The sequence below is a fragment of the Astatotilapia calliptera genome, chromosome 13, assembly GCF_964374335.1.
Source record: "Astatotilapia calliptera chromosome 13, fAstCal68.1, whole genome shotgun sequence".
Classification (NCBI taxonomy): Eukaryota; Metazoa; Chordata; class Actinopteri; order Cichliformes; family Cichlidae; genus Astatotilapia; species Astatotilapia calliptera.
In genome coordinates, this window is record NC_137434.1 from 10,505,343 (window position 1) to 10,528,814 (window position 23,472).

At 42.5% G+C, this 23,472-nt stretch overlaps 1 protein-coding gene across 8 annotated transcripts in view; it reads left to right on the forward strand.

Moving 5' to 3' along the window:
• LOC113035388 (uncharacterized) overlaps window positions 1-23,472 on the forward strand; it is a 46,923-nt gene that overhangs the window by 3,525 nt on the left and 19,926 nt on the right. For 4 of the 8 annotated variants that reach the window (XR_013900844.1, XR_013900846.1, XR_013900848.1 and 1 more), the window contains exons 1-17: window positions 7,974-8,939; window positions 9,492-9,542; window positions 11,333-11,433; window positions 11,631-11,769; window positions 11,883-11,932; window positions 13,990-14,095; window positions 14,468-14,626; window positions 14,718-14,835; window positions 14,940-15,001; window positions 15,159-15,284; window positions 15,364-15,479; window positions 15,573-15,734; window positions 15,831-16,027; window positions 16,249-16,378; window positions 19,179-19,372; window positions 20,019-20,264; window positions 20,850-21,046. Coding sequence is in view for 3 of the 8 variants with exons in the window: in XM_080287556.1 (XP_080143682.1) it covers window positions 8,117-8,939; window positions 9,492-9,542; window positions 11,333-11,433; window positions 11,631-11,769; window positions 11,883-11,932; window positions 13,990-14,095; window positions 14,468-14,626; window positions 14,718-14,835; window positions 14,940-15,001; window positions 15,159-15,284; window positions 15,364-15,479; window positions 15,573-15,734; window positions 15,831-16,027; window positions 16,249-16,378; window positions 19,179-19,372; window positions 20,019-20,253 (2,769 nt within the window). In the remaining 5 variants the exon portion in view is untranslated. Of the gene's footprint in view, window positions 1-7,973; window positions 8,940-9,491; window positions 9,543-11,332; window positions 11,434-11,630; window positions 11,770-11,882; window positions 11,933-13,989; window positions 14,096-14,467; window positions 14,627-14,717; window positions 14,836-14,939; window positions 15,002-15,158; window positions 15,285-15,363; window positions 15,480-15,572; window positions 15,735-15,830; window positions 16,028-16,248; window positions 16,379-19,178; window positions 19,373-20,018; window positions 20,485-20,849; window positions 21,047-23,472 lie in introns of those variants that run through there. The other 4 variants (XR_013900845.1, XM_080287556.1, XM_080287558.1 and 1 more) reach the window with 4 other exon arrangements.

The following is a 23,472-nucleotide window of genomic DNA, read 5'->3' on the forward strand; positions in this document are numbered from 1 at the left end:
TGGTTTTGTGAAAGAATATAAGTCCTAATCAGACTGACACCATGGGCCTGTTCCATTCTTTTGACCTACCAGCTGACCCTCAATCTGATCTGCTGTCTATTTCAGAGCCACAGCGGTCTGCTATTTGCTAAAGTTGTATGGATTTTAGCTTCCTGTGCTCCAACAGCCTTAGGGAGACGTTGAGCCTGGCTGTCAAGACCCTGTTTCACACTGCTGATGTCAGCATTTCTCTTAAAGCTCTACCGCAAGTCTGGTGACAAACTAGTTGCTGTATAGCTAGAAATGTGTTCTGCTTGTCATAGAAAAAAAGGTTGTAGGCAATAAGCGCATGTTCCCAGCAGCAATATTGCTGAAACAACAAACAGTGGAATATAAGAGGCCAGAGGCTTAATCCTTTATTCCATTCAGTAACAACAAGGGGACCTAGAGAGAAAAAGACAGAAAAGGAGCCGCAGAACAACATACACTCGAAAATGTAAAGAATATAGCACGTAAAAAAAAACCCTGATATTGCTATCTGAAGAAACAGAGGAAGGCAGCATTCATGGTCTCCTGTTTCACTGGGGTCAAGGTGAAAGAGCAACCTTCAGCAACCCGAGTACTAAAACAGCCTGCTGCTGTCTAGCATGACTAGACATTCAGCATTAATGGCCTCCTGAGAGGACCTTCAGCACAGGAGGAAAAGAACACAAATACTCCCCTCTCACACCCGAGGAGCTTATACGAGTGGCAGCGTAGAGCACTGACACCAAATTGATCCAAGTTTCCAGAGCATGCCAGGTGACTGAACAATGGACACGGTAGATGTAGTGGAAATGACAAACGTATGCATCTTGATGATATCTGAGACAAATGATAGTTTTTTTCCCCCTCTAAACAGTTTTTTTATAGCAGATAAACCACCACACATGTAATTTTCCAACATGTCATTTCCTGTGCAAGGATGACATAAATAACATTTTTGATAATAGGACGCTGCGAGTTCTGAAGAAAAAAAGCTGCCTTGTGTCATGTAAATTCTGATCGCCGCAACAAGTTTGCGCTTGTGGTCATTTGAAAAGCAGGAAGCAGGAAATGAGCAACTATTGTGCTGCCTCCTCTTTAATTCAGCCGAAGGTTCAGGTTTCTGTCGTCACTTCAGTCCATGAAGACTAAAACGATCACAGCCCTGCTTCCTCAAATGTTGGCAAATGTGCGTGAACACGGGGTGCCTGCCATAGGTGATTTATACGTACACAGTACATTTGATCTCATTGTGTTTCCAGGGTTTTGCTAAAGTCATTAATTCTAATATTGTGCTCTCAAAGGCGGCCTTTGTGGCGCTTTTGTAGCTTTTTTGTTAGACTGACATAGAAAAAAAAGTGTTCAAGTGCCCTTCCCTTTGCTTCCTTAACATCTTGGACAAAGATTTTGTGCAGTCTTTTGTTTGTTTTCCAGTGTTCAGTGGGCTTCTCCTCAGCCTGAGATATATCCAGCTAAATATGCACCCACATGCACACACGCAATAAAAAAACAAGTTAAAAACATGACGAACGGACTACAAGTCCTGAAGGGAAATGTGCCAGAGAAGGGAAAATAACATATCAGATGTAACAGCACATGCTTTATTGATTCTTTGTAGCATAGGACATGCTGTACTAATCAGACAGGTTGGCACAGTAAAGTGGATAAACAAGCTCAAAAGTCTTCCATGACAGGCTGCATTTATTTTTAGATTTGCTCCGAGCAAAACATACATATAGAAAAATCCGCCTATAGTTCAATTTTGACCTTAAACTCAAATTACTGTTCTCTTGTACTGATGTGAACCACACCCTCCCAGACACCTATGCAAGATGAAACAGAGCAGAGACTTGCAAGTAATGGAGCTTTTTTCATTAACTGGAACTATCTATGGACATACGGCAAAAAAATGAAAACATGTAGACAATAACAATTATAATAATACACAATAAGAATTACACTGAAAACTGGCTGCTGTTTATATTTCAGCCCTTGTTAAGACAAACCAAAGACAGATATACTTCTACAGTATACAGTACGACTACACACAGTATAATAGTGTGGTGTATACACACTTGTAACGCACTTTACGGCCTTTCACATAACTTGTCTGTTAGAGCTCACTGAATCTTTCTTTACTCTTTGTTAGTCTTTAAAAGTTGCAGGATTTCTCTCTGGTCCCATTTGTTTTATTCACGGCTATTTCCAAAAAGTAAACACATTCCCGTCTCATTCATCCATGACATGAATTTAATTAGAAGTTTTGCCTGTAGCTCTCTCAGAGGGGTCAGTGCCTTTCGAAAAAAAAAGAAAGAAAAAGATCTGATTTATGTGTCCTTAAAAGGAGGAAATTTATCTGTGTGAAAAAAAACTTGATCAGCATTCAAATATCTTTCTTAATCTGCTCCGATAGCTTAAGTCAGCAGACAAATTCAGACTTGCCTTCAAGCCTTTTTGTTCAGAACTTTCTCCCATGAACTATATAAACTATAAATTTGTCAACTCAGTCAAAACCAATAACAAATCCTTGGCTAACTAGAATTTATATTATTTTCGATGACTCATAGCATTAAGAAGGATAACTTTTCTCACTCGACCACATGCTGACAATTTGTCCCCCCCTCCGAAAAAAAAAAAATCAGGCTAACAAAACGCGAACAGACAAAGCCAATCTTTCATAGAAAACGCACACGGTGTCTGAAAGGGTTATTTAAAATTATTCTGAAGCTTCGGACCTCTGTCATATCTATAATGCCATTGACCTGTTGGCAAGCTTCACCTCCTAGTGCTAACACTTCAATGAAAACCTCATGAGGCCACGGTAAATTTGTTGCAAAGAAAAGACGTCCACGAACAGCGCTGATCGGGCTGAGGCCCGTGACTATTGTTGCCATCTGCTCACCATTTCCTCCTGCAAAGAAGATAATTGAATCTGAAATCACTTCTCTCTCTTGGTTTAAGAGCGAGGGTCGTGTCTGTGACTAAAGTCTCCACCACAATAGTTCGGGCTCTTGTTTGTATTCTTTATGAAGCTATTTCACCCCGTGGTCGTCTCTTGCAACATCTGCCCCTCGCCTTCCAGATAAATATGGACCATCTAATCACCTGCCACACTTAATTAAAACCCCCATCAGTGGCTTTACGAGAGCCATCGAAGGGCACGGTGCCCGAAGGGGGTCGTGCAGATAAGACTTCAGCGTGTGCTTTGCAAGGTCTTTGCACAATAGAGGATGCTAAAAATCTTTAAGCTGGTTTGGTGAAAATAGGTCAACGCTGGCAGCTGTGGGTAACATGTCCCTCGCCTGGCCTGTGGTCCAGCACGCCCCTCGTCGTCTTTAACACCCTTTGTGCCACCATCTCGGCACTAATCTGTCTTTTCACTGAGTGTTAAAATTAATTTGCAGTGATTTCTATGAGGGCAGAGACGTCGTTAGGAAACCTCAAAGGGAGAACAAATGGACAAGTTGCCAATAGTGGGCCTTTGTCCTCAGCCTGCCCCTTTCTAAATACCCATGACAGCAGCTTTGAAATGCCTGCCTGATGAGGCTCAGATGCTCTGGCTGGGGACATCACAGTGACCGTACTTGTCCGGCTGTGAAAAACATCTCATGACAGAGACAAAGTCAGCACAGCATACAATGAAAAGGACCAGATTCCAGAACTGCCAGTCAGAGTCCAGACTGCACTGCCCCGGTGATGTATCTCAATCTGAACTTACAGATAAAGCTTAATTTTATTTCTTGCTTTATTTCCTCCGCGCTATCTCGACAGCGTAGCTCCCGCCGGACCACATCAGTGAAAAGAGATAACTGTATTGCTTCAGAGAGCTTGGCTTCAACACAAAATGGTGTTCCCATGGGAAAATCAGAGACACAACTGTTTAGCTGAGCTTTCCAGTACTGCTCATAATGCCATTAATTGTGTGCAGGGAGAGTTGGAGAAAGAGGTTGGCCGCAGAGAGCTCCAGAGGAAGCCACATTGTGTAAAGCAGGTTTGTGTGAGACCGCTGCAATCTGCTGAGTTACAACCCCGATTCTCCTGCTCACGTCTTCTATCTTTTATCCCTTTTTTTTCCTTTCTTATCTTTCCCTATTTAATCTTTCTCTGTTTATATCTCTCATCCACCCCTACTCCTGACACATAAACGCTCTCTCACTGTTTTAGATTAATGACACAAACATTTTTGCAGTTTACAGCCGTGTGAGCCAGTTTTTCTCCTTCAGCCTTACCTTCGCCCTATAAAAATGGATAAACCTATAAATGCACAGGGGAGACACGGCAGGATTAAAGTGAGATATCGAGAGCAAATGAGTAAAAGTGTGAGGAGGGCAGTTGTGGGTGGGTATGGTGGGAGAGTTCCTCTCATCAAATTAAACCTCAATCACCGTCAAAGACACACTCAGATTCCAGACAGCCAATCAGCCAGTCTAAGACAAATGATTTTGTTAAGCTTTCCTGCCACACTGGGCGTGGGAACGGCGCAGATTCTCATAAAAAAAAGGAGCCTGTAAATTATTTCCCTCCTGCTTCAAAGACCTGAACAACTGAAAAGAAAAAGATATGTGTTTACATGTGGTGTTTCTCTGTTGTTGTCTTGGGTCTGTCAGTCTCAGCTGAGTGGATGGGAGTGCAAACAATATCGGGGATCTACAACCGTCTGCTCACGTGCAACTGACTGAGACACGGGACACAAAAGGATGTCATCTTTCATTCTCGTGGATAAATAAAGCTCTTCAAGCATCATTTAAACCAGGGGGTATGCATTACGCTTTATTTGAGGCAGCATTTTGATCAAAGCTGCTCGGAGGAAGTTTTTTCTCTTCCCCCCTCCACCCACCCCCACATGCCACCCTCCCAGCCTCACACATCCCGCAATCCACTCCCCCCACCCCGCCAAACCCCGTCTGCCTTGCTGTTGCTAATCACTGGTGGTCTCCTGACTGCCAACGGTAATTGATTAGAGAGAGGAGCGCTGGTTGGCGAGGAGGGGGGAATGGAGGGGAAAGTTCAGCCCAGAAGTTCTCAAGGTCACTGCCCTTTTCTTCCCCCGTCTGAACTTCTTTTCTCATGCTATTAGGTATCAGCCACAGGGGAAACTGCAAATATTTGGCTCACTCTGTATGACTTCCAAGAGGTTTGGTGGTGGCGAGCACAAACAGGATGGTTTACGTAAGCAAAATGGATGCATCTGCTGAAGAGAAACACGATGGCGAAAAGGCTCAGAGTTTGCAATGTGTTGATTTAGGAACTCAACATCCTTGAATGAATAGGATTATTTTTGTAGACCTCCCCCAACATCGATGGTTCCCGAATGCCGCCACATTGTTTGGCCTCTGTGTGGCCACTCAGCATCCTTCACAATATAAAGACAGCTCAGTGGATGTTATTCTGATGAAATAACTCACTCCGTTCATCCTGATTTTACAGGAAGATGTGACATTCTTTGCCCCTGGAAAGTGACTCACACTGCCGTTTTGTTTAGTAAATGCAATTATGGACCGGTTGAACCGTTCTCCTTTTCTTTGAAAAAGAGTCACGAAAAATACTCTTTCTCTTTCCTTTTTTTGTGCGTGTGAGTGCTCTGTATGACCAAACAGGGTCATGTTCACAGTATGGACACAGGGCCTACGTGTATGGAAACATGACTGTCACAGGAAATGTTCAACATGTTTCACAGAAACGCAGCCGAGCAAGAGGTGAGGGCGTTTTAGAGAGGCGCCCTCCCAGTGCTGCGGGCTAGTGTTGATGTTGGCTTCACGGTTGTCTCGGGGATGCCCAGAGTTTACCACTCTCTGGTTGCGAGGCCAGTAAAAAAACACTCAGAGCATGCTCAGATGCTCACAGACCTATGTCTGGACATGTAGGCTAACTCACAGAGAGCGATGAGGACTAAGTGATGTAACTTTATGAATGTAAGGAAAACGTCAAACAAACCCAAGAGGCAAAGTTAAAGACAAATAATTAGAGTAGCTCGGAATTTATATCATCACTCAGGGAGTGCAGACTGTTGGGTTTCCATATTTGTCTCAGTCATCTCTCCCACTTTTTTGCCCCAGGCTGTAGCAGCTGTAAAGCATTCATCTTTGTCTGCTCTGTCACTTACACTGTCTCTCAGCATTCATCATAAGGAACTCATTTTTCATAAATCTGCCAGTAAGGTCGCAGATTTTCAGCTAATTTCAAACACAACCCATATAAAGGAGACGGAACATTAATCCTACATATATCTTTTCGTTCCCCTACTGCTTAGGTATATTCAAACAACATGTAAAAAGGATTATGACAAAACTTGATATTCTTGCAAATACCAGATCAAGATATCATAAAAGCCAGCCGCACTAGGCTGCGAATGAAAAGCACTTGTGTGGTTTAACTTTATCCAGACTTGTGAATGCCAGTGGAGGTCCTTTTTAAGAAGTGGTGGGCTCTGTTTTCTGTCCTGTCAGCGTTGTGCATCTGCTCTCCACTGCCCCCCTTTGTTGGGCTTGAAGTATTGATAGTGATTATGTCAGAGACCCTATTTTCTAGTTCCCCTCATAAAAGCACTGCATATTTCTGATGATGCACACCAACTTGTGCCATTTTATATTGATTTTAGATTATTTTCTCGTAAATCTTTAACCCCCAAAACAGTGGAAAGTATGTCATTTTGTCTAATGTCTATAGAGCCAGTAGCTCTCAGCTTGGTTCTGTGCTGTGTAGCTTTGCTGTCATATTCATGTCTGAGGAAAACTAACCATATACGTTCTCATCTGCAGCTAAAAGCAAAAGTCAGGGTGCTTATTTTAGATTACCTTTCTTCCAGTAGAAACTACCATGCAGGTCTTTGAGTGAGGCAATATAAAAGCACCAGAAAGCAACAAAGAGTCTTCAACTTGGCGCTAAGCCTATCAATAGTCAACTGGCTTCACACTGAAATCATTTCAAACTTCTGTTATTTATGTTAAAAAAAAAATAATTTCTGGAATATTACCAAAAGCAAAAATCCAGTTTTATTGGAGCTTTACTGGGTTGAACCTGTTATTTGAATATGGTCGACACAATTAATTTTATCACAGATAAAAAAAAAAAGAATATTAAACTGGGATTTCATTAATTGTAGGTGAATAAACACCTTGAAACTTGAAAGGTGAGACGCAAACAGAAACAGCGTCAAAGAAACAAACAGCAGTGGCTTCCTTTCGCTCCAGGAAAGGTGAGAGGTGGGTACTCAGGGAGGAGTAATTATTCCCATCACTCTACCGTCACTGTATGGGCGTGAGAAAAAAAGCACGCATATCATCTTTTCATACAAGCCTTCGATGTGGGTGGTGTGGTAAAATGGTTTTAAGCTGATGCTGGATGATTTATCAAGTAGCAGAGAACAGGACTGGGCCTGTGGAATGAAGGAAATGTCATCTGATGCCATACGGGTTGTATGAGCCAAGCATCCGCAAGCCCATATTCTCACCTGTGTCCAAACACGCTGACTGATGACCTCCAGAGAAACTGAACACTGCCTCATATTAATATAACAATCTGCACTAGACACACACACACACACATATACATATATATATATATATACATGCATATATGTACACATACATTTACAACATATTTAAAGACATACTAAACCATTAAAAAAAAGTTATCATCTCATCACCTTGGGTCATGGCCAATGTGGATATTACTTTGATATGTTTCACTAACACCCCTATATACTGCTCTAAACATGACAAAACTGCCCCAAGATCCGATCTGATGTATCAGGTATCAAGATCACGGTGCCAGGCACCACTGGAGGTTACGAGGCTGTGACGAGCACCGCTGTAATACCGAGGTCCTCTGAAACAAGAGTGTATCTGAACTGCTTATCATATCAAAGCATGCTGATTAAGGCAAGCATTCATTTCAAGTGTTCACCTAAGCTGAGGAGCATGAATTGGTGGCTAAGCAACATATGTTGTAGCCGGGTGTTTGTGCTGAGTGCAGGCACTATGGCTTTTATCACACAGCAGCATTTTATGCCAAAGGACGGGACGGTTTCTTGTCTTATTTCAGTCCACAGAAGCTGAGCTGGTTATTGTGAAATAAGTGTGCTTAGTAGTATAATCAGCAGCCAGTCACAGGCATGGCAAAAGCAAATGCAGTAAAACAACGAGCTCGGAGGTGCCCGTGGAGAAAGAGCCCTCAATGTTTTTCGGGCAGGCTGTTCTGTTGCTCGTGTTTGCGTGGTGAAAAGGATCCTCTGAGGAAGCAGGAGAAAAAGATTAATGGGGCCCCTCTGCATGCACACTCGGATCAACGGGGATCAGGTGAGAAGGAGACTATCCAGATTACAGTGGAGGATCTGGGAATAGTTAACACTAACTTCAGCCTGTTTGATGAGGACTCTCTGACCCCGAGGAACAGCATGTCTCGCTCAGCAAGCTCTGTGTATGCCTGCTCAAGAGCTCTGAAAAAGAAAAGGCTGAAGCCTCTGTCTTCACTCTCTGTACAGCCCCAGGCTGAAGCAGCAGTCACTTCTAGCAATGGAGAAGATGATGAGCAAGAGGATGAAGTGTTGTCTGGAAGCAAGTTGGATCCTGAAAACTTTTTGACACCACCTGTCATCAATCTGATTCCACCTACGCCCTCTGACTTTGCAGAGATTGATAAATTCTTTGAAATGAATTCAGAGGAAAGTGTGACATACACAACTGGCATTGACGGAAGCGTTGCTGCTTGTGACCAGGACGAGGATAAAACAAAGAGTGTGGAGACTGAGCAGCCAAAAAAAGTATGTGTACTGGCTGAGAGTACGGCCAATAGTGAAGTCGAACCTGAGAGGGGCCTTAGGGATGAGCTTGGAGAACAAAGAGAGGCTGTGTCAATTAAAAATAAAGAGAAAACTAAGGGTGAGCTCTTCCGAACCACCTTCCAGGTGGCTCCTCTCCCTGAGCTTCAGGAAAAAAGTGAGTCTAACAGTTTTATTTAAATGTACACTACAGTTAGTCCTTTTCTGCCAGGAGCTAGTTGGATGAGAAGATAAATATCAAAGGATTTTTTTTTTTTTGGTTTTCAGTGGTGAGGTAGCACAGCCCAGCCTGGCCAAAACACTGAGACCACCTAGCTTAGCTTTGAATAGTGTCCCTTCAAAAACTCCAAAGCAGTCCTGTTTCCATGTTGCATACTCCAAAGTCAAAATATCTCGTGTTTTTGCATTAAACTCTGTCCAGGTAAGACTTTCAATGCACTGCAGACTGATCTCATAAAACACATTTGATGCATCACAGAAGGAAAGGCACAGATGCAAATAATAAATGTCAGAGTTGCATCAGCGGCCTCGTGCTCTGCATCCGCTCCATCCTGCAACGTAACGAGCTGACACAGCTAAATAGAGCACAGCTAAATATAAAGTTGGCAATGAGGCAAAAGAGAAAGAAAGAACAAAAGAAAAGTATGTGTTTCCTTTATCGTGTTTTATTTCAAGCAGATTTAAGTTGTTGTTTCCTTCTCTATCACAGGGAGCTTCAACACTGGAATAAATCTGTTACCATTTACTGAGCACAACTTGGGTGAGTTTTGATGACATGAACTTGCAAGTGGTTGTGTTTAAACCTTTTTTGTAAGCTTTAGGAAAAAAAACTTAGGTGTGAGGTAAATGACACCAGATGATGATTCTCTTCATCCAACCATTAAAGCTCCTGTGCTGCCTCGTGGTTTTGATCTTAGCTCCCTGTTCACATTAAAATTGCAGGCATTATTTGACACGGTTACAGTACCTCGAAAGCCTCCTTGGGGAGTTGCAGAAGTTCCCCTTTGTTGGAATCTCTTTTTTGCCATTGTGTGTGTATTCCCAGTGTGTAACTGGTCAAGCCGTTCCCAGGTTTTGGGTTCCTGTGACTCAGCATGCTCTCCTCCCTCTCTCAAAGAGATGACTCTCTTTTCAAACCAGAGCTGGACAATAACACTGGAAACGATAAGCATCGCTTTTGCCTATCCATTACATAAATGTGCTGAAAAGTTCTGAATCTCAAGCTTTGCTTTGTCACTGACCCTGTGTGTGTGTGTTTAAACAGTTGCCAAACTCTGTCACGCACAAACTTGGAGCGTTTAGTGTGTCTGCAGGTGTGGGTGCAAGGATGCAATGTGTTTGTCTGTGCCAACCAGTCAAGGGTAAGACATCTTATTTGCGTTTTGACGTGTCCCGATGGAGCCGACTCAGACTAGGAATGAAGTTCATCGTTCCATTGTTGGAGTTTTCACCCTTTTAAGGCAACATCAGGCCGGGTCCCTCAGCCTGCACCAAATTCCCTGTCCTTTGTTTTGGTTGGCATTGAGGGGTACAGCTACCCTCCATTACCATTCTCAGACACATCTCCATCTTGTGCCCATTCTGCCATTCATGGTGAAAAGAAGTCATGGATTCAGACTGGAAGCGATTTTCTCAGCACTTCAAAGACACACTGTCATGTCTGAGGTCGGCTAGAGGATGGTGCTCCTACATGTCTTCGCATTAAGCCAAGATTCATCACTTTCCTTAGGTGGCTGTTCAAGTCAAGGCGGTTGTGTTTTGCACTGAGTGTTCTGAATCTGCTTTGCAGCAGACTAGACTTTTGATCCTTCCCAGAGTGACTCAAGAGCAGCCAGGTGATGAAGAGAGTGCCAGCTCGCTGCCCCCCCTCTATGCACTTCACTGTCTCTCCAGCTCTCAGACAAGATTCCACTGCTGACACGCATAAACCAATTACGCTGTCTTATCTGATTCTGACTCCATCTGAACCCCAATCCATGTCAAACCAGCCTTTCAGAGACAGGCCCCTGAAATGAAAAACACGCGTTAAAGATTTTTGTGTTGTTGTAATCTATTTGAACAGACTACTGTTTTTGAGTTCTCAGAGGGGTCCTGACACTTTAGTCTCAAAACATATAGTTAAGTCAGAGTAGTCACAATCACATCACTGCCTTGTGCTGCCTGAAAAAGCCAGGCTTTGATGTCATATTCTCAGCCTCATTCATCTTGCTTGTTATGATAGCAGATAATAAACATATCTGCTCGCTGACCAAGTGACATTTGGAAAATAGAAGAATATGCGCTTTCTGTGGGAAAGAACGTGGGCTGTCAGAGAAACATGTCATCAACCAGACAGACTTTACTGTGTTGCCCAGCAACTCCATCTAGCTGCGTCCAGTATCAGCACTGCAAGTAAACCTGGTGACCTGGGCGCCAGAAAAAGGACACACTTGCTTAAAAGGAAGAAAAAGGACTTGATTGAATTGCTTCTTCCTCTTCTTTTTAAAAACAAAACAAAAACACAGCTCTAATAATGAATTTTGCATTTATTGACTGACTTTTTCTTTGCAGATGACCTGACCAACAGAGACTCAAGTTTCTCAGATATTCTCAAGCATGAACTTTGCCCGCTTCCTCACACCACCATGATGGCTACATTTGCTCACCAAAAGGTAAGGCTATCAACCAAAGTTTTTTTTTTCATGATTGCTTCATACTCTGTAGTCTATAGTCTCCATCTTTGCTTAACGAGACTCAGGTAATATACAGAGCATCTACTTTAAGATATCTGACCTTTGCTCAAGAGATGCTCTGTATGAAGTCAAAATTACAGACTGTCTGTAAAGTGAATCTGCTTTTTCCTTGACAGAGGCCGATAACTCGTTCGTGCAGTCTCGAGGACAGGCTGACTAGGAGTGCCACTTTCCACGGTTTAACTCAGACCACAGATCGACGCCATGAAGAGGAGGGGTCGCCAAGACAGCGACGAATAACTGTCGGTGATTCTGGTAATATAATATGGCCAAGCAAGCTTTGTTACTACATAATACTACTATTCCAACTAATTAGAAACACAACCTTACAAGAAGCTCATCTGTTTTTCTTTGTGTATTTTGCACAGCATCCTATATGCCTCATTCTAAGGATCAGAATGGAAACTTTTCCGAGAAGGTACTGTAAATCATCAAAGCCGAGCCTTCAGGGTGGCATCAGCACACAGCCCAGAGCTGCTGCAATTATAGAATATACTCTGTTTATATTTCCCAGCTCCCTTGATCTGTCAAAGCAATGACTCAACAAATAGTCTCAGGATTTTAGTCTTTGTGTCCAGGATTTGCCAAGCAAGATTGCTTGTATCCTTAGCAATCTACGTGTTAGCCGAAACACAAGAGAGCACAATTTTTTTTCAAGGCCAATCACTCACGTCCGGTATTTGCTATCTCCAGGCATTAACAGTCATTTAAGCAATTGTGCAACTTGTATCTTAAGCAGCCACATCTCACGCTGGAGCGCCATAAAAGTGCTGATGCTATGGATTATTTGCATGGTTTAATATGTTGTTTTTGCTGTGTCATGCAACATAATGGGGAAATCCCACAGAAGAGGCAGACTTCATATATTTAATCATAGTTACTCTGTAAAGCTTTCCTTGAAGGGGACATTGTAGGTTTTTCTTCCAGGAATGTCATAAACAAAACAAAAAAAAAGACAAAAAATCTGACTAAGGGAACAATTGCACAAAACCCTGTGTTTAGGGTCCCCACTTAACTAAACATTTCATTGTCTTTGACAAAAAACATGTTTACAGTTAAACACACAAATATGTCTTTTTGGTGTAATATGTCCAAACCCTTATATCCAACGTAGTCATACTAATTTCCATTAAAGCTGTGATTCAGATGAATACACGTCTGGAATTTCATTGTTATGTCTTGATGTTTTACCACCTACTGACTTGTTGTTGGGGTTTTTTGTTGTTTTTTTTGCATCCAGATGTTTGAGTCACAATCGTCTTTGTGCGTCATTTCCTGCTCTCAGGATTTTCCAACCGCTACTACTGTTTGGACTGAAAAAAGACCCCCCAAAATCCCCAAAACAGTACAGAACAACTACTCAAACAGTAATCAGATCGTTTTAGGAAGTTAAAATAAAGTGATCTGATCTGTGCAAATAAAAAACAACAACAAGAACAACAACAAACAGATAAGATCGGTACGACTGCAATTCAGTAGAAGTGGTAACTGCACGAACAAGATTACAAAAGAACGTAAAAGTATTGTAGAGTGTTAAGTTTTGGCCTGAGCTGTGCCTGATGCATCATGGCTCCTCATGGCAAAGAACTGACTGAAGCGAAAACGAATGAGCCAAAACACAGCTGCAGCAGCACTTAGATGATATCAGAGGAGTCATACTACCAATAACGCAGCCATCCTTGCAAAATTATTTCACACAGTAATGGCTGTTTATGTGAACTTGCAGCATAGCAAGAAGCCCATATGTGTGGGCAGCGCATGCTTTAGTCAGATAATATCAAAATAAAGCTTTCAGTACACACCCAAGTACACACCCCAACAGTCAACATTTTTTGGGAAAAACTATTTTTCCAAAGAAGAAGGTAAAATAATAAAACTCCTACAGCAAGGAGTTGCTAAAGAGAAGTGTATGAAAATTATTACAAAATTTTTGCAACTTGCTGGAAAGCAGATTTGTGCAAGACTTATATCAGGGAGATTTAATATGAAATAATACAAAAATATGATTTCATTTTGGATAATTCACCATTCTAGTTGAAATACACAGAGATATACACATTTTTTAGTACACAGCTGTATGCCAAAACTCATAACCAATGGTTTATAGATGCTTGTGTGTATGGTGTAATGCTATACACTCAAAAAATATGAATGTCCAAAATGCTGACTTTAAGTAATTTGATTACACGTAAATTTCCCATGGAATTTGTTACATAGGTACAGTGTAAATCGTTAAATGTAATGGAATCAAGCATGGGTTTTTTTTTCTTAATATTTAACCATTTGAATAAATAAACCTTTGCTTTGATGTACTTCAGTTGCACTTTACTTAAAATTACTGCTTCCTGTTTATGAGGGCAAAGAGTCATTTTTTTTGAGTGTATATACTTGTGTGGTGTGTTTTCACACACTTGCTCCACGCCTTTGTATAATCTGGTACAAGTTAGCAGCTGTCTAGCCTCTCCTTCTCCCCAGGATGTAGAGAGGCAAGTGGCCAAATCTTTCATGGATCTGAACACTGAAGAGGTGTGCCAGTGGTTTACCAGTACTGGACTACAAAAGTGTATCCCTCTCATCAAAGGTAAAACACCGTCTACTGACAATGCATATTGGTTTCTTTTTAGTGTAGATGGAATAAACTGTAATTAATGAATGCTATTAAATTGAGATGGAAAAATAGATGAGGATATAAGAGTATTAAACCTCTTAAAACTGAAACATGTCAGTGTCTAATGCATAAAAAGAGGAACGTCTTCAAGAAAGTCCTGTCGATTAAATCAAACAGCCTACTATCCATAGTATCTGCCCTCTAAAATATGATGCATGTGTTTTGATTGCATTTTGAATATTACATGTCTTAACAATACCTGATTTTCAGGTCTTGATTGTTGCCGTTTACAGTTTATTGATGGCTGTTAAAATCAGCTGATACATGAATAAATGCTTGTTGCAGAGGCAAATCTGTGTGGTGCAGACATGGCGTCTGTAGATGTGAACACTCTGGACACCCTCCACATTAGCACAGTGGAGGACAGGGAGAAGTTGCTGTCGGCCATTTATAATGAGCTTCACCCTCCCAGCACGGTGACTCAGAGAATCGACTCATTGCTCGGTATAGTTACTATGTCAAACTATGTCAAATAATAATTCATGCAATGAACAATGTAACAATGTAATTTATTGATGTTTTCCTTTTTAAACAGAATCATTGGGGCCTGGTGATGTGGAGACATTCACTGCAACGCTGGTGTCAATGACTAAGTCCAAGTCTTCTCCCCATGTGAGCTGTTTGAATACAAATCGGCGTTCCTTCAAGCTGAGGTGAAGCCACTCATGTAATGTGAATTCCAGAAATTTAAAAAAAGTAGCAAAACAAACACAAAAACAATTCATCGTTTTAACCTGGTAATCTAATTCTGCTACAGAAACAACAGCCTAAACAACGCAGGGCAGAGGAGTGCTCAACTAATAGAGATTACTATCAACGGTGAGTACTAAAGCTCAGTTTGCTAAGATCTTCAGTGTCTGCACTCTTTGCAATGAATGGATGTGAATGTTAAATATTCAATTATGTTTGCATAGGCAACAGTCACTGAGGATGAAACAGGAGTCATCTTTACCTGTGATTTACTTTTGTGTTTCAGCGTCAGAGCGAATAGTTCATCTCAGAACCCCGAAGGAAACAACAGTGGGAAAGATTATGGACTCGTGCATCAAGATGCTGGGAATGACAGAAGACAAGAGTCTCTTCACACTAAAAGACAAGCAAGGTTCACTGAGCGTTATTCAAAAACACTAAGCCATACTGTTTACGCAGTAAACGTGTTAAATATATGATTTAATTTGAAGGTTCGTCGGAGGAGCTCTCACCAGATCAACAGATTGGGACTCTACTTCCATCATCATCATCATCATCTGCAGCAGCAGCAGCGAGCAGTCAGCTGGAACTGCACTTGGTTAAAAGGGTAGATTAAAAACAATCATAATAAACAGTCCAGCATAAAACTCAAAAACACCAAAACAAAGCTTTCTGTATGATTTTTTTTTTTCAATTGTAGGATAAACCGACTGCTTCTGCATCCCAAGACAGTCCAGAGGAGAACAGCCCTGATGAAAATCACAACATTAACAATGACATCCGAGGCAAACAGCTGGCTAAAGAAGAGCGGATCAGGGAATTAAACCAACAAGTGGCCTCACTACAAAATGTCATCCGTCAGGTCCATATCTGTGTTTAAAAAATGCGTAACACTAAAATTATTGTACTAAATTAATATTAAACATCGTGATCTGGTTGATCTTTACGTCCCCAAAAGGTCCAAGAGCTCCATCATGGCCTGGTAGCTTTTTGCTCAGAGTTGAAGAGCATGGATGGAGACACGAATGTCGATGCACTTGGCTCTGCTGAGCTGAAGCAGAGACTGGAGCTGGTTAACAGAAGACTGCAAGACAAAAGGCAGAACCTGCAGACCCTCAGAGACAACATTACCGACTTCACAGCTGACAAGCAGAAGTAGGAGGACCATCACCTTTAATTAGCAACTTATTTAACGACACAAATACTTAAAAAAAAGAAGAAGCTTTTTTCACCAAAGTACAATTTAGAAATACAAGCACCTGTTGTAGTAGTTAATGATCTGTTGAGACTGTAGTAAATGACATTTACCAGAACCACATTTGTTTCTGTGTATGTGAGCTTGAACTTCCACGAAATGTGGTTCCTTTGCTTTTCAGGCAGTTGGAGGTTCATCTCTTGGAAAAGATGAAACTGAATTGCCACGTGTTTAAGGAGGAAATCTGCATCGTGCATCTCAATCGACAGGCGGCTCAGCTCCACAGCGCTTTGCAAGAAAGCCACGTTAAGGTACTGCTGATAAAACGAACCTTTCATCGATTTATTTTTAGTGCTGCCGTAGAGTTTAACTGGCACAGCGAAGGCCTGCAGGACTTTAATCAACAGCATGTGAACTGCAGTTACACCAATATGTGGGAAAGCTCTATGGTCTGAGTCAGAGAATGTTTTGACTGCTAAAAATAAACAATGAGAAGCTGATGTTTGCACCAAAACAACTCTAAATATTGAGAAAGGCATGCGTGGTATGGGATAATAAAATGCTACTGGAGAAAAAAAGGTCAAATTTGGAGCTTTCGGAATTTCATGCCATTGCGCATGCTGTCCCTAACCATATCAGAGCAACTCGTGTTCCTGACCTTTGCCCTAAAAATTGAAGCCAGACTTAGAGGATAAATTTACCTGCAAAACAAGTGACGTTCACACATTTGATCCGACTGGTGAGTGAATTAGACAACACTGGGAGGGGTGGTCTTGGCCTCTTGAAGTGGAAGGCCAATATCTGAGACTCTTAACTTTGGTCCTCTGAGTGACACACAGTGTCTGCTCTGTTTCATTAAGCTGCGCACTTATCCCCGCTGTGAGAATGAGTACACAATGCAGAGTGAAATCCATTGTACGAACATGCACTTTTTTTTCCCCTGAGAAATGATGTTTAGCGCTGACATTCGAGAGCCTGTGACCATACCAACAATGGAATGCGTGTGACAAAAGCCACTTGGAGAGAGCAGTGGCGAAACGGGCCAGCGTGTGTAAAAGTATCTCCATCTATCCCCCGAGGTGCCCACTTTTTTTTTTTAATGTGGCCCTTTTATCCTGCTGGAGAAGCCCTAACGAGGTGCCATGAAAGGACACGCGCGGCTTCGGCTTTGAAAGGTGCCCCGTGTCACGTTGCCACCCCAAGGCAACGCTTTTTTAGGTGGTGAGTTTGTGGGAAAAGCAGCAGTGCTAATGTTTATCATATGACCTAATCAGAGTTAACACACAGGTCAGAGCTGAGGAGCAGCCTGGGAACTGATAGAGCTGCTGTTCAAATAAGGAACAGACCGCCTTGTGTTTGGTCTTGTAGACTGCCCCACATTACAGACAATAAGGAAATATTTCATCATCGGCAGTCTAATCTCCCGGATCTATTGCAACTGGAGAGCATCAATAAAGCAGCCGAAGGGGAAGGCGAAAGAGAAACAGAGGCGCGGAGCGAAGGGAGGAGGGGAACGACAACAAATGGAGGAAATGACTTTAAATAAGCAGTTTAGCTTGGACGACTCAAAAACTTCAGAGAGATTATTAAAGTGGGGAAGTTGGGAGAATTATGTTTCACCCAGGCTTGAGTCGCGCTTTGAGCGTGGGTCACGTTTTGAGAAGAATCTCCCACCTTTTATTTCTATTTTTTTGCAGTGACATGCACGAGTTTAGGAAACGGAGAGTGTGTTTCCGCTTTTTATGTAGACAAAGTCATCGTACAAGCTGCGGTTTATCAGTGTGGTCACAGTGTCTCCCAATTCTCTATCCCTCATTTTCTTTCCCATAAGACCTCTGCTCTGTGCACAGCCAGGGCATCTGCATTCACAGTGACAGGACTGAATGTAGATCTACTAACACCCATCATTTCAAATGAAATATAATCCATACCACTTAGCGTCTATGTTATTTAGCCTGTCAGAGAATCTTTTCTCACTCTGAAACAAAACTCTTTCACAGATGATGTTTTAAACGGTCGCATTTGTGCAATATACGGCAATATTTCTTGTCGCCGAGCAGACGTGTGAGTGATTCCCACCTGAATGACCTTTGTGATCTTTCTGTTTGTGTTTTAATTGCCTGCTTTTGGTCTGCTCATGTGTCTGGTGGGGGAGGAGATGTGCTCCATGTCTAGCTCAGGTAGGCTGGGATTTGATCAGCTTTTGTAGGTAAACAAGAAGAATATGAAGAGAAAATTCCTCGGGTTCTTGGCGTGCGTCCAAAACGGAGCAAGCCGAGAGGGAAAACGCTGGGCATTAGAGTCTGTTCCTCGAGGGGCTTCGGCTGCGTTTCCGTGGATATATCCTGTCTGGCCCACTTGTCTGAAGAAAAGAGAAGCCTTAGCTTTGACCCCTGACCCCGAAAAAGCGGCATCCATTGCTCCGAGGCATTCACACGCCATGCAGGGGGGGAGGGGAGTATGCCAAGAGGCTGGATAAGTGAACATTGGAATTCAGCGGTCGGACTCACAAGTTATTTCGGATCCCTGCAAGCTACTTGTGGTGCGATCGCTTCCCAAGCTAATCATTACATCTTGGTGGTCTCCTGGCTTTGACGCAGCCTGGGCCTTTATCTCCCGTAGATTTCCACGCATGATATCTGTAATCTTTTTAGTTTGTTTTCTAAGAAACAAAAATAATGAAGTTAAAAGTTTATCTTAAGAAAATGGTAACTGAGTTAGCTTCATGTTTCACTGGCACAGAAGCTGGTTTGGAAGTCAGTCCTTGTATAGCTGGCAACCTACACAGAGGAAGAAGAGGAAACCTGAACCCTATACTGAGAATGGTCTCTCATTATTTTGTAAAAATCTATGATGAAGCCGGAGGCCGTCTGTAAATGAGTATTACTGAGTGGTATTAATCTTCTCCGAACTTTCCTGAAAATCAGCTGTGGCTGAGACTTCACTACTCAGGGTTTGTGTATCTATTTACTGTAAGTGAGACATGGGACGCTGCAGATTTTGCAATAAATTTGTATCACTCCACTGCAAATGCCTTCAAATCTCAACCATCTGTCTCTAAGCTGTCTCTGATTGCTTGCTTTAAGGAATACGCTCTTTTTCTGCTTTCAGGAAAAGGCTCGAAAGAAGACTTCACCCATTGGTAGCTTGAGCCAGCTGGTGTCACCGCAGCGTCCGGCCATGCTGCTGGTCGTACAGGAGAACCAGAACCCTGATGGCCGTTACGGCTTCTCCTGTCGCTATGGGGAAGGCAGCGGACTTGTGGTGGTCGAGGTGGACAACTCACAGCTCTGTGTGGATGACAGGTGACTCAAACAAAAACAAAAAACGTATTCATAAATGCACGCTAGTTAGTGAGAGCGGAGCTCAGCATCTTACTCATTTCACCCATTCTTTCATTCACTCTGTCTCTGCGCGTGGTAGTGATGGCAACCCATCAGAAAACAAGCAACATAACGCAATACTTGGATGCAGAAGAGAGTGAGAGGGAACAGATAAAAGAACTTCATGCAATTAAGAAATTATAGAATTACAGCGGGTACGAACTGTGCTTAGAGACACTGCCCATCATTTAAAACAATACTGCAGGGGAAAAAGAAGTCTGTGTGACAGAATCACAGTAGCTGAAAAGAGTCTTTCAGGCTCGCTGTTTGTGTTCCTTTATCGCAGCATTCGCGCCAATGCTCTTTACACAGCTAATGAAAAAATACAAGGAGCTGCTCTAAGTTTAACCTGGGTGTCTATAAAGAAAAACTAATAGAGGGCTTTTAACGAGCTCTGTGTAAATGTGTAGCTTTTTCAGTTTTAATGCTCTGTGATTTGAAGAGCATTTTTTGTGTGTTACATAAGCCGAGGTCTTACATTTACCTGCAAAGATGTATTTTTTCTCCATACATAACTGGAAATAAAGATCTAACACGTTATCTTTGCATGTGTGTGTTTTGCTATCAGATTGGTGGAGGTGAACGGTGTGTCGGTGGTCAACTCAACACACGGAGAGCTGACCGACCTCCTGCGGCAGGGCCCCAGCATTCAAGTCGTGGTCCTTCGTCAGCCTCCGCCTGCCCTCCCCTCCCCTCCGTCCCTGCAGCACATGGTCAGCTGTGATCTGGAGCAAACATGCTGCCCAGGGGGAGACGTGGGCAGCACAGAAACCCATCCTCAGCGCAGGGTGATAGCCATATGATGTCCAGTAATGTGAGATGCCATGTCGTCTTTTGTTGTTTTTACTGTACTGATGACACTATTCATCATAAGTTGTTGACAGCTGCCTTTTAGTTCAGAATATCAAATAGCAATACGCCTGTTTTTCACCATGTGTGCACCAGCTTGTTTTTGGTATTTATTAGCATGAAATGCATTTCAATGTATGCCTGGAGGAACAGCTATTTAAAAAAAAAAAAGCAAGACAAGAAAAGACTACATTTCCCTGTTTTATATCCTCTTTTGTTTTCAACTAAAACGAAGAAGCACAGAGTCTGACAGTTTCACTCCACTAGATATGTGATAAGCATTTCTTTTAACATCCACCAGAGTAGTTACTGAGGGTGTCACAATGTAAGACTGATTACTGTGCATGCTTCAACTTTTTAAAAACACATGTAAGGCTGGAAATAGTCTTACAAAAGTGATCTAATTTACAGGCACATCCAAAAGCATCCTGCCTGCACAGGTTTGTCTCTTAGATCGTCTGGTCAGCGTTCGGAGCAAAATATTTCTTAAAAAGATGAGTCACACCCCCCATCCCCTTTCTAACTTGTAATGTAATCCACTGTGCTGTAGGAATAAACCCTTGAGCCCGGAAATGCCTCATTTCTCAGCCTCGTTCTCCCTCGTAAAGTGGCAGTGGATCATGCAAGTCTGACAGAAAGACAGCAAAAACACTACCAAACCCTGACCCAGACCCCAAGGGTCCAAAGAGCCTGAGAGGAAGAGTGATGAGACCAGTTTGGCTTGTCAGTTGATGAGAAAGGTCACAGGTCAGTCACCGACACATTTGTGCCTTAATGGTTTTGCAATCAAAGCCAAATGAGCTCCATATAATCCAGATGATGAGAGAGATGGTATTTTCTCGTTGCCAAACAGACCCGCAGCGAGGGAGGAGCGTGATACTGGCAAGCTGGAGATTTGAAATGCTTAGTCACAGGCATGGGAAATTGAAGTCAACCGCGCCACAACATGTTCATCTACCCACTGACACATATGAACCAAAATGACATACTTTGGGAAGGATAACAATACAATGAGAAGTTATCCAAAGCCACAAAACAATGCAATAGCAGGGTGTGGACACTTATAGCTTCATAGCAAGGCTGTGGGAGACTGAAAGAACTGAGAAAGGGAGGAAGAGTGGGAGAGGAATTAAAAATCATGATCACGCTCGCTGTCAAAATAACCATGTAGCAGCAACTGAAGTCAGTCTAGCCTATTCTTCCATTCGGGGTAGAGAGACGAGGAGAGAAATTCATAGCTCAGTAAAGTTAAGCCACACAGAGACAGAAGGCAGAGGAGAGAATGTGTCATGGCTGCCTTCATGGAAATAAATTAACACTGGAGAAAATGAGGCAAAATCCTATAAACACTACTGCTGGAAAGAGAACATGGGATTCCCAGTGACCAACACACCCGAGAACACACACTCGCAGGCTTTGATACCCCGGCTATAAACTACTGCAGGCTGTCAATCTGACAAAAAAAAAAAAAATTAGGAGAAATCCATCTGGGTGAGTAACTGAAGTGACAACATGAGACCTGCTAAAGTCTTCAAAGTCAAAAAGATGAGCTGCGGGAGCTTACATTCTACTGTACACTAGTCGGGAACATCTGCAGTGAGTTTGAAATGTATACTGGCCTCTTCCTATTCTGCTGAGGCGCCTCAGGTTGACCCAGGCTGTACCTGACACATAGTGGCACAGAGCAGCTTACGCTGCATCTGGTTTGCCTTAGCAGCCTCGATAAAGCTACATCCAGCACATGCTGATAAGCTCAGAGAAGAGCCCGCTGTGGCTGGATTTCTCTCTTCCACCCAGCGAGCCCGAGCTTCCCACTCCTCAATCTCCGCTCCCTCCCACCTCCGTCAACTCTCTAACCACCTCATGACATTTAAGGGTGCCTGGCATCCGTTTGAAGTGGGAGAGGGGGCATTAGCTCTGGTTTCCTGCCCAAATCCCACACAACCCAATAAAATGCATGCAGGTCTGAAGCGAACCAAAGGAATTCCTTTTCACTGAAACGTTAAACAAACAAGTTTGGCATTTAGCCTCATATTACACTTTACAGTACAGAGCATTGTTTCCTAACGCAGAAACAACTCGGCCTCCTTGTTTTCTTTGTAATAATAATGCTCTTGTGTGTTGTGTTTGTATCCGCTCCAAAGACTCCAAATTACAGTTCACTGCAAATGTTAATTACAGTACACAATAATTGTTAATTCATGTAAAACAATTCATATTCGGGCGATTATGTAGCTTTGCGGTTAAGGATTATGTGACAATTCAGCTCTGCACCATCCCGTCTCTTATATTTCAGTAATCACTCAAGTGCAGTGGGAGCTAGGAAGGTCAGCCTCAAATCCCAGGGGCTTTTGATTTCATTTTGCTGAGGTGGAAATGGGACCTCTGCCTTTTCCTCCGGCAGATCTCACACTAAGTAGCTCCACTAGGCACTTGAGAAAGTCCCCGGTCTCCTGGTGACCACTATTTTATATTATTTGACCTTTGTCTCTGGTTTATTCTCCCCTGCGTTCATTACCACAAGGAGGATGTGAGGAAATACTGCCATCTACTGGGAATCCCACAAACATCAGTGATGCTCCCACAATTGTCTTGTTGGTGCGCATGAGAAAATGCCTCTTGGGCTTGATTATGAAGTGATTCTGATTAGATCCCATTATTCATACAGAACAGGGAATGTATAACAATTATCCTCCTCGTGTGGATGAATTCTCGAGGTTGGGAAAAACACATTTTGAACAGTAATCAGTAATGTAATCTTCTGATAGATTTATTTGAATAATGCGCAAAATAGATGCACGTCTTCCTTGTCCAGGTGCTGAGCTCAAAACAAATCGACTGCAACTTCTGCACAACGGCTCATAACGCTGATATTACACAGACTTTAATAACTTCAGTGGCCTCATGATTTTTGCATATCTAATATACATATAAAAAACAATTAAGTCAAACATTTATTATCATATTTCTGAATTCTGGCTAATTTCAGCTTCGTCTGAAAAACCCTGCATGCATCGCTTCTTAAAAATATAAATAAACCCCTGTTTACTCCATCAACAATTTCTCACTCATCCAAGAACTCAAACAATCAGCATTTGCAGTGAGATCACTGAATATATTGAAACCCTGCATTTATTCGTTTTCCCCTATGCCTGCAACACGAGCACGGCTGC